Source organism: Montipora capricornis, chromosome 1 (genome assembly GCF_036669925.1).
Source record: "Montipora capricornis isolate CH-2021 chromosome 1, ASM3666992v2, whole genome shotgun sequence".
NCBI lineage: Eukaryota > Metazoa > Cnidaria > Anthozoa > Scleractinia > Acroporidae > Montipora > Montipora capricornis.
In genome coordinates, this window is record NC_090883.1 from 47,229,709 (window position 1) to 47,240,508 (window position 10,800).

Below are 10,800 nucleotides of genomic sequence, written 5' to 3' on the forward strand. Positions count from 1 at the left end.
TATAGACTTCCCCAATAACAAGGTGTAGACAGCCTATTTTGAAAAGATTAGAAGAAGCCTGGGGCCAAAATTTCTTCCTTGGCCAATATTCAACATTGGAACAACGGAAAGAGTATTTGATTTACAAGAGACTGGTGTTTGGGAGAAAAGTAGATCTCGACTGCTAGTGTATCTTTCATGAAAAAGCACAGAGCGCTAACAAACGTCGGCTGGGTTCAGTCAGCGGAATTTGTCGAGACCACCAAGACTTTGCTAACTTAACGAGCCCGCAAAGAAAGCATGAACTTTAAGGTACTGAGTGAAGTAATAGTTTTACTTCAAACAGTTTTGTTAATGTTAAAGTTCGAAAATGACTGTAGTTATCGACATTCACTCACTGCAAACTAGAACTTGTTATATTGTTAGTGGACACTTTGTGATTGTTATACACGGAAATGCATTGGTCGCTACTTCGCCATGTTTTCGTCCTCAGTTCAAACTGTGACTCTCATTGGTACACACGTGGGGCCAAAGAGGCTGTCCATATAAGAATTCATCCTAAGAACATCAATAGGAATAGTGGAATCGAAATTCCCGAGTTTTGGATGTCTAAGTTCAAGAAACACAACAGCCGTTATAGGAAAACGTGGCCTATAAGAGAATAACATCTACAAACCAGAATAAAGATACCTGCATGACCTGAGACTAGTCCTGTTCCGGGACTCCCTCTTACCCCGCCCTGAAAATGGGCCTGGAACCCAGGCAGGAAAAGAGAGAGTCCTGTATTACTTGCAGGCGCAAAACTGGGGGAAAAAACATATTTGGAAAAAAGATTCCTTATTTGGGCATAGTTTATTTCGAGTGCTTTTACACTGGATACATAGGGATAATGTAAAAGGAAATTATAACGCCAAGTTACGCCAAGTTTCTGGAGGCAATTGATCTCGCGTTTAAGAAATGCCGCTTTTCCTTTTTGCCTAAGGCGGAACAACTGCAAGCTATTCATGCAATCGTTACCGGTAATGATGGTTTTGTTAAACCTGCAGAAGGATTTGGCAAGTCGGTTGCTACGTGGTTGTTCCTTTAATATCGGCGTTTCTAAAACGAGGGTAAGGGTATGACCAAGGGTCAGGGTAAGGGTAAGGATACGAATACAGACAGTATCCTAAAAATGCATAAAAGCTAACCTTAAACTTTTGTTTAGGCCTAATTAGGCCTAAGGTTAGCTTTTATGCCTGTTTAGGATACTTTTTGTATTCGTATCCTCACCCTTACCCTGACCATTGGTCTTACCCCTACCCTCGTTTTAGAAACGCCACACTCTAATATGCTTGCGATTTTCTTCGATCCGAGTCCGATGTTAATTGTAAATCAGTCCTTCTTATCGTGAGCCCGAATCGAGAAAGATCAGATGGATGACATATGAAAGTATGGAATTTCCTGCCTGAAACCCAACTGAACAGCTGCATGATGTTGGCGCAGAAAAATATCAAATTTTGATTTAATTGCTCTCCCGAGACTCCTTGAAACTTACAAATATACTGTATGTAGGTCGTGGATGTGAATCGCTCAACGAAGACTAATAAATCTCTGCAGGAACTCTTATTTATTGTTTATTACTTTTGTCGATCTAGTTAATTACACTGATCCAGTGAACATATATTCGAGTTGCACAGTAATTATTGAAACTGTGATTGTTTCAGGAGTTTAGGCCTACCAATTTTTTTCAAAAACAGGGACAAATTGTTTGGATATCCAATATAAAACAGTCAAGTAAAAAATCTCGCAAATACTGTCAGTTTTATCAGGAATAATACACAAACATCGGTGACAAACAGAGTATTTTTTTTTTTGTGTGAGTAATTAGAGTAGAGTAAATTATCAGACTATAAATTTTTCCTTAGAATAATTTTTCAAAGCACTTGTCGCATTAAATCTTTCTTTCCTTACAAGGAAAGACTTAGGGCCGTGGCCAATTGGCTAAGGTTTTATGTAGAGACTGCAATGATTTTTATATCGGAAAAACTAAAAGACGATTGCATGACAGAAAAACTGAGCATTATTCCTGATAAAGTTAGATAAAAAGTTAAACGAAATTGAATCACAACCTGGACTATTTGTTTCTTTGCATACCAGTTTGTGTTGATAACGCAACGATGAAGCAATAATGTTCCCATTAAATTTATACACATATATATGCACAGTCAAACATCGATTATTCGGACGTTAATTGTCACGACCTTTTTTTCTGGTCAAAATTTGTTCTTGAATATTAATAAGAATGAAAAATGCTTCTTAAAAGCGTGTGTCACCTTGCTTCATTGCTGCTACTTAAAAGCACTTTCCTTCTGAGACTCATTGTTAGAGGTAAAGTATCGCAGATAATATGAAATTCTGACTCCGAGCTGTTTTGTCGCTTAGTGAAATCCTATGCTATATTTACTACTTCAGCCTTTGCATCGATTTATTGCGATATTCTCTCAGTCGTTACATTTATTTGACAATAATTTTCCAACATCACTGCGATCGGGGTTTTTCTCCTCGCTTGGTCACGACGAGGCATAATTCACTGCGAATCACACAGTAATTTTCATATACGATTTTTTGTCGGAGTTTCAAGGTTCCCTTTATTTACATATCCAGCCTGGCATCTAATGCAATATGATTGGCTCATTCCGAGCATGCGCCTGCAAGTAATACAGGACTCTCTCTTTTCCCGCCTGGGTTCCAGGCCCATTTTCAAGATGGGCTAAGAGGGAGTCCCGGAACAGGACTAGACCTGAGACCTGTTACGGCTGTTCATGGCCTGATGAAGACTGGCAATATTGCAGTCAAAACATCCGATCGTGAGCTACTCCTCAAAGTAACTCTATCGTGCGAAAAACGAATAAAGTTCATCAACTGGATGGCATTGCATTAGTGTTTGAAACGCCCTTGTAGACTTTGTGATCGGTTTCTCGGCTTGCCATGATCCCTGACAAATAAGAGGAGAGAGGGATTTTTCACTGTAAGCAAAGACTTCAAGACCAGTGCTGGGAAGGAATGTGTACCCACTGAAAAGCCCTCTTCATTGAGGTAAGGAATTTACAATTATGGTTGGGATCGGGATTAGCCGATGACAGCCTCCGGGATTTCGGGATTGAGGGAAAACCTTGGTCGGGATAGCGGGATTGAAGAACCCTATTGGGGACCCTCACCTTTAAGAAAGCTCGCACAATAAATGGGAAAGACCCGACCTAAACCAACAAGTCCACCCGGCGGGAGGGAGGGGGAGGGTGTGGGGGAGTTGCTAGAATGGAGTTGCAAATAGTAGGGATTTTGAGGGTCAGAAAATTCTGGCTAGAAGGAGTTAAAATGGAAAGATTCGCGATAAGAAAAGTTGGTACAGAAAGAAGTGAAGCGCTGTTGATTTAATATCTACTAGCCGCATTACATTCCGTTTTAAAATTACAATTAAATGGCTTTGTGTAAGGTTTAAGCATAAAAAGAAAGTGACTAAGTTGGCTTCGCTAAAAAAGATACATGGCCAACAACTGTTTCCATGGAAATGATCCGAATGGCTAAACCCGGCCATGAATTTTAACATGAATTCTCAACTTTTGGGAACTTGGGAGTTTTGTCAATCCAGCTGAAAATTATGTTTCCTCTTGGCATCACTAGTCGCGACATATATACTAAACATAATTATATATATATATATATATATATATATCATCCGATATATTTGTTGCCTTCCAACATGCAGGTGGTGGAAATATTTGCGCTATGTAGCAGGGTTTTTTTTTTAATTTCTTATTTACAAAAAAAATGTATCAAGATTTTGAAAAGAAGAACATCTTATCCACATTTTCCTGGCAGCACTTAAACAGCTGAGTTCGATAAAACCCGCCCTGTCCGGTCGTCCGCAATATAAATTTCACGCCGGTGAGTACGTTTCTCTGACTACTTGCCCACAGGGCGACACCTACTCGTTCAACGAACAAAGATGGGTATCGAAAAGAAATTTAAGAAGCCCCAAAATAATTGCGCTTCTCGATACAAGGGAAAAATCCACTATAGAATTAAACAGCATCAACGAGTTCAGCGACACGAAAAGACGCTATAGGAAATTCCTTTCCCACAGAGCCCGGCACGCACTTGATATGTATCCTTCAGTTCAAGTTTGCCATTAGGCGCTTCGTTTTCTTTTTTTCTTTTTCTTTTTTTCTTGTTCTGTTGTGAAATTTCAATACTTAAAAGGGCCACAATTTCTGATTGGTTCTTTCAGACAGAAACCATTATTTGATGGATGTGACGTTGGTTATGACCATGCATTTTGGCGCTACGCAAAGCCATCTCGTTGGCCATTACCCATCTAATATCCAACTTTAAATAAGCCCGTGGAATGATTAAAAAATATTGGCATGTCATGCACGAGCCAAGCTGATTTACACAGCCCTTCTATATTCCGAATGAAATTGCAAAAAATAAACATGATCCATGAAATAGAAAACTTCCTTTATAATAGGTCTTACGTTTTCTTTGTTTTTTCACCTTTTAAGTGTTTCCCATATGAAATCGTTATTTGACTCCAATGTTTAAGCAGGTTCAATCTGTCCCATACCAGTTGAGTTTGTTCAGGCCCGGGCCTGAGGACGTCTAGCAGAAAATAAATTGTTACAAATGCTCCATTCAGAATCTGTTCACTCTTTGCGGCTGTGCTATAGGCATCATGCAGATCTTATTGGGATTTTTTGCTTTGGCTGTTTCGTCATTAGTAACTTTCGTAAATGGTAATTTAGTGATTTCTCCTTGAGTTAAGTCTACTGAACTGTAAGATTTTCTTTATAACGAGGGGCACTGTTGAAGATGCTTTGCTAAGTTCAGCTTTAATTAAGTTAAAAGACCTCAAAACCTGAATTCCAATGTCCAAAGTTTTAGAGGAAGAGCTTTGGCATTAATTCTCTTTTTTTGGCGATTTGTCTTTTTCCTGTATCCACCTATCCTAGTCATTTTCTCTGTCCTTAGCTGTGTACAAAACACGTACGTTTACTCCATCGATGTGCTCTTGGTGAACAAAACTGTAAGATCTTTTGGTTGAAATTCTGAGACATTAGGTTTATAGTGTTTGAAAAACCTTTAATTTAATGGTTACCTGTTACTGAAATTTACAGAATGAGAGGGGTAACTACTTGTTCACCTTCTTTCCGCCAAAATCCAAAATTTGCCCCTAAGAACAACGATGAAGCTTTCAGTTCGACGACATTCCCTGACATTATCATTCTTCTGTATGAAAACGTTTTGCATTCCGACTTTCTCTGCAGGATGTGTGGACCTACACGAAAGTTGCCCGTTCTTCGCGAGTGATGGGCAATGCACAAAAGAAAAAGTGAGACCATGGATGAGTGAAAATTGTCAAAAAAGCTGTCCCAACTACTGCAATGGAGGTGGAGGAGGCGGAATAGGTTGGTCCAAATTACATCTATTTTGCAAATGCGTAGGTACTGCATCATTAAAATCACTTTTGCTCCTCAAAAAGGTGTGGACATTTAGGGACTCTTATGTGAAAACAAACAAAAACAGAAGAAAAAACAGTAAGGAAGCTTTCTTAAATCAGTGTAAAATCGAGACAATTGCAAAGAGAAATGGTCAGTTAAAGACTTGCCCTCGGACGCGTGCTCAACCTGTAAGGGAATATGAACGCCATGGGGAGCAGGTCTAGCGCAGTAGTGAGAGCACTTGCCTTTCATCAATGCGGCCCTGGATCGATTCCCGGTTTCGACGCCATACGCGGGTCGAGTTTGCTTCACTACTCTGCTTCGAGAGGTTTTTCCCGTGTACTCCGGTTTTTCTCTCTCTTAAAATACCACCATTTGATTTCATTCATCACGGATGTGTTCTGATTTCAATTCTTGGTTTGCATCCACGTGATGAGACGGCCATGTCGGTGTAAAAGACAATAGAAAATGGCCCCACAAGTTTTGCATAATAATAGAGTCAAATTCCCAAAAGACATTTTAAAGCATTTTTTGTTCACCAACATGGCCCCCGTGACGTCAGATGAAAACCATCATGCAATTGATTTGTAGTCTCCACGATTAGTCGAGCACTCGTGCTCGGTGAAATGACTTTGAGACTAAAATAAAGTGATTATTTTCCATTTAGCTCTAAGCTCTGGCTCGTTCTCATCCCGATCCCAAGGGAGCGAGTCATAACAAATAACCAAGGATACCCTGGGGCCACTCGCCTGGAGCCGGTTCCTGAAAGATGTAATCAATCACCTTCCTTTAAAATTCTGGCCATTCCCATTAGCGTAGTTTCCTGCAACAGTCCAGTGTTTACCCTAATCCCCAATTTTTGTAATCCATTGTCGAATTACTTTTCTTAGTAACACCTTCAATCCATTGTCCAAGTTTCTTAGTAACTCTTACCAAGTTTATTATTATTATTATTATTATTATTATTATTATTATTATTATTATTATTATTATTATTATTATTATTATCATTGTACTTTCAATTAAAATACTTTAGCTGTTTAGATTGAAAATTGTTCGCAACGAGGCTCCGGCTCTCTCTACGTTTTAAATGTATTTTTATAACATGACTATTCTAACTATTAACAGGTTTCTTTTCATTATGATGTATTGCTCTCTTTTATGTCTCCGCTCTTACAGTTTGCGCAGACAAGAAGAACGAGTGCTCGGATTGGGTGGGCAAAGGATTTTGTAAGGGTCAATATGAAGCTTTCATGAGGGAAAATTGCATGAAGAGTTGTAACCTTTGTGGAGGAGGTGGAGCCGGAAACGGAGGTGGAAACGGGGGTGGAAGTAGTGGCAGCGGCTCCGGGAAGTGTGGACACAAACCCAGAGCACGAATTGTCGGCGGTACCGAGGCACCCAATGGGGCATGGCCTTGGCAAGCGCAGATCAGATCTTCTCATGGTTTTCCGTTTTGTGGAGGTACGTTGGTCCATCCACGATGGGTTGTTACTGCAGCACACTGTACCATTAAGGAATCAGCTGGATCTATTAGGGTCAGGTAAATGACCAGGAAACTTTTATACCTGTCACACAAAAACAAATCGCTTTCAACTTCAACATTTTAACTTGCAAATTGCTTAAGGATGATTTCCGGTTTGACCTCCACAGACTCAATACACTAATGTATGTGATTCTCATTTGATGAAAAGGGAATAGATCGGTAATTCATCGTTCTTCATTTTTTTTTTTTTTTCTTAGGCAGTTTCTTCTATTTAACTTTAATTGTGATTCGGGGATTCTAGGAAAATCATCTTAGTGTTTCAAACTGGATTCGCAACAATGGGCTTCCGATTTCTAGTTCGGGTACCCCACCATTGAACTGGCCCAGGGGACAATTGTCATCATTCAAAATTAAAATAAATGTATTCTTTCATGTTTTTTCAAAGATCAGTACCGTGGATAATTTTTACGAGTTTTGCTTAGCTTTACTCGCTCTTATAAGGGATTTACTGTCGAACTTGTTCTGCGATCATAGAATTTATGGAAAGAGAAACTTCAGTTTTCTGGAGAATGTGACTGTATTTACGTGACGCGAGCAGTGAAAAAGATCCGATTGGTTTTGTAACCGTAAAAATAACCAACAGTACGAGTAATTAAATTTACAATATCGCCGGAAATAGTTTTACTCGTCCCCTGCGTTTTCTTTTCAATAATTTACAGAGTTGGATAATTCGTTTACAATTAAGAGTTAACACTTGCCATCTCCTCTCATTTTTACTCCAGACTAGGGGCTCATTATCGGAAAGGCAACGGGGCAGGAACCGAACAAGATTTCTATGTAGAGCGAATTGTCAATCATCACAGCTACAAAAGACCGTACGGAATGGCGCACGACATCTCCCTATTGAAATTGTCCAGTCCCGCTCAACTGAACAGAGCTGTTAACTTGGCTTGTCTACCTGGATCAACTGGAAGCGTAGCAGATGGAAAGATGTGCTGGGTAACAGGTAGAGCAAGCAAAACCGCCTTGTGCAGTGTTCTAAATACGTTGAAAAAGATCGTTGATTACGCCGTTTATCACGTACGGGGCAGAATTACTGGATGCTGATTGGCTAAGGCGGGGGGCATTTTTTCCTTAATCACGAGGGCACTTTTGGAAATCAAGAGGGCATGATTACATGATCCTGATTGGTTATCACAGTTTCTTAGCTAGAGCAAGCGAAGTTACAATAGAATCTTCTTCCAGATTCTGACCCTGATTAAACTGCTTTTTATCTACAGATAAAATAAATTTTAGGCCTGTTTCTGTTGACAGCAACGATTTATTGAATTGAACTTTAACCGTGTTAAGTTGTCACGGAAATGAACGGGCGGGCTTCCCTCGATAATTTTACTCTTTATATATGCTAGAATCATTTAATCGCAATGTTTTAGTTACCCTAAGGTCCATGCGATTAAATACACTTATTTAGCACCAACAAGATGACCAAACATCCTAGTGCACTAGTTTCGGCCTTAGGCGATATGTAGTAAGCGGCTTTTTCAATTAAAACTGATTTTTATGTGACGGTAAACAGGTCCACTTTAGAGTTATTCAAGAGATAAATAAAAAGAAAATTTCGCAAAGATAATTTATTTTCAATTTGCAATAAAGCAGAATTGAAAAAAAAAAAAGAAATGAAATGCGAAGATGATGTACGTAAGTGATCACTCTCATAAGTTTCTCATTCTGCAGTCATTTTCATCTTCCCATGTATTTTTACTTTCTTTTACAGGATTTGGTAGACTATCGTCAAACGGTGCGTCTCCAAATGTCCTCATGCAAGTCATGGTTCCAGTCGTGTCCCAATCCACTTGCAAACGCGCCTATTACTCTATCCACGACTCCATGATTTGCGCAGGACTGAGAGAAGGTGGCAAGGATTCCTGCCAGGGTGACTCAGGAGGTCCCATGGTCTGTGAATCTGGGGGAAGATTCTACCTTGAGGGTGTAGTCTCGTGGGGAGAGGGATGCGCTGCGCGTGGTAAATACGGCGTCTACGCCAGGATTCGTTACTTAAAAAAGTGGATTGATAGTACAATGAATCGATATTGAAAAGAGAAAATAAAAAAATAAAAAAAACAAGGGAAACACAAGAAATGTGTCATATATTTTTTTCCCTCATTCAACCTCCCGACTATCATTAGTTCCACCTTGATTGGTTACTCCGTCAAAAGAGAAAATAAAAAAACAAAGGAAACAAAAGGAATGTGTCATATATATTTTGCCCTCATTCAATCTCCATCATTAAGGTCCACATTGATTGGGTACTCCGATGAACGGACTGATTGATTGTGGACTTTCAGACGCGCGTTTTGATTGGCTGATGGGAAGTATGAGTCTTTATCTAGAAAATCTGTTTCAATCAAGAAGTGAAAAACCAGCATTTTCCTTCATTTGATACTGCGTCTCTGGCTTGCCTAACTGTCTCGGATTCTCCCAACTCCCCCTCGTGTTTAGATGAGGCTATGGAAACACGGAAAAGGTCCTCTATTGCTTAATTAGAATACGTGTCTCGTCAAATTATGGCCAGCAACGAATTAACGGCACGAGGGAATTCTAATGCCTAAAACAAAATTACGTATCGTGCAGGAAAAAAAATACCGCGATGTTTCTTTCCCGCAAAAATCTAGCAGTTGCCTTGCTAAAAACAACCTCGTCCTGAGGGCGCTTTTCCCTGGCTTTGGAGGTGGGGTTCCACCTCCAAAGCCAGAGAAAAGCGTCCTGGGGATGAGGTTGTGCTAAAAATAGATAAATACTGTAAACTGATTTCAGCTTCTATAATCTTGTTTGGAACAATTTAAACCCAGGTTGAAAGAAATTATACATCATCGAGAAATCAAACTTTGGCCGTATTGTTACGAAATTTGTCACGTCCATTTATCGCCAGTTTATTTCTCTTATGAAGTCTAGGCTCACCGAAATCAGTCTCCGGATTACAACGCGAGCCAATTCAGTAATATGAACCACGATAGGCTTTTCTCGCAATTAAGCTTGTTTTAGCAGTTATTTAGCTTATTGCAGACAAACACACAAAAGAGAGAAAATGTACATCAAAAAGAAGAAAGTAACATCCAGTAATGTTTACAGGAGCTATTTTGGACGTGCAGGCGGACGATCTGAGCCGAGTGACTGACTACACAAGGAGGAAGAGAAAAGGATAATGCAAGGAAAGCGTCAGTTCCCCCCCCCCCCCCCCTCCTCTTTTTCGTCTCTTTTTCAATTGTTACGCAGATGAGGATTAACTCGTCCAATTGGAATTCAACTGTTGTCGTTGCGAGGCATTCTCTAGGGAAGTCTATTTTATTTTAAGACGCAGAGTGGACTGCGATTAGCTATTCAACAAATAGATTGTCTCTATATTAGGATCTTTACGCAAATCCAGAACGGGGCGACCCAAGCGGTCTTTTCAGCACCTTACGCATGCGCAAAGGCATATCACCAAGCCAATAATGGCAATAGTCCAGTGTCGTTTCTCAAGTCTTCTTTCCTTACTGCGCAATCCATCCTTTTTTGACGAAACGAGCACTTTTAGTACAAGATTGGCAATAGTTGGGAAATTAGGGAACACTCAAGCAAATGGGAGAAATTAAATGGCGATAAATGGATACATTCCGTGACAAGAGGGCGAAAGTTTGATTTCTTGCTAGTGTATTTAGTAATGTAGTTTATTATTGTTTCCAAAAATCCTGGAAAGAGACTGGCATCAGTCCCTTTATAATCGATTAATGAGTTTCATTAAGCGCCATTTTTTTATGAAAAAGCACTATACTTAAAGTTGGTGTTCCAACCTAAAATCTTAGTCCCCGATGCGTCTCC

General features: G+C 39.8%; 1 protein-coding gene across 1 annotated transcript; it reads left to right on the top strand.

Moving 5' to 3' along the window:
• The first annotated feature begins 4,665 nt into the window (after positions 1-4,665).
• On the top strand, positions 4,666-9,081 carry LOC138053790 (trypsin-like). The gene is made up of 5 exons (XM_068900343.1): positions 4,666-4,751; positions 5,283-5,423; positions 6,636-6,999; positions 7,725-7,948; positions 8,717-9,081. Exons 1-5 carry the CDS (start codon positions 4,691-4,693, stop codon positions 9,034-9,036), a joined length of 1,110 nt encoding a protein of 369 aa, XP_068756444.1. The 5' UTR covers positions 4,666-4,690; the 3' UTR covers positions 9,037-9,081.
• The last annotated feature ends 1,719 nt before the right edge of the window (positions 9,082-10,800 follow it).

Excerpts from the sequence above, each read along its gene's own strand:
- LOC138053790 (XM_068900343.1), top strand. The coding sequence starts at position 4,691 with ATGCAGATCTTATTGGGATTTTTTGCTTTGGCTGTTTCGTCATTAGTA. Across the intron at positions 4,752-5,282 it reads ATTAGTAACTTTCGTAAATG|GATGTGTGGACCTACACGAA; the intron begins GTAATTTAGTGA and ends CTTTCTCTGCAG. Across the intron at positions 7,000-7,724 it reads GCTGGATCTATTAGGGTCAG|ACTAGGGGCTCATTATCGGA; the intron begins GTAAATGACCAG and ends TTTTTACTCCAG.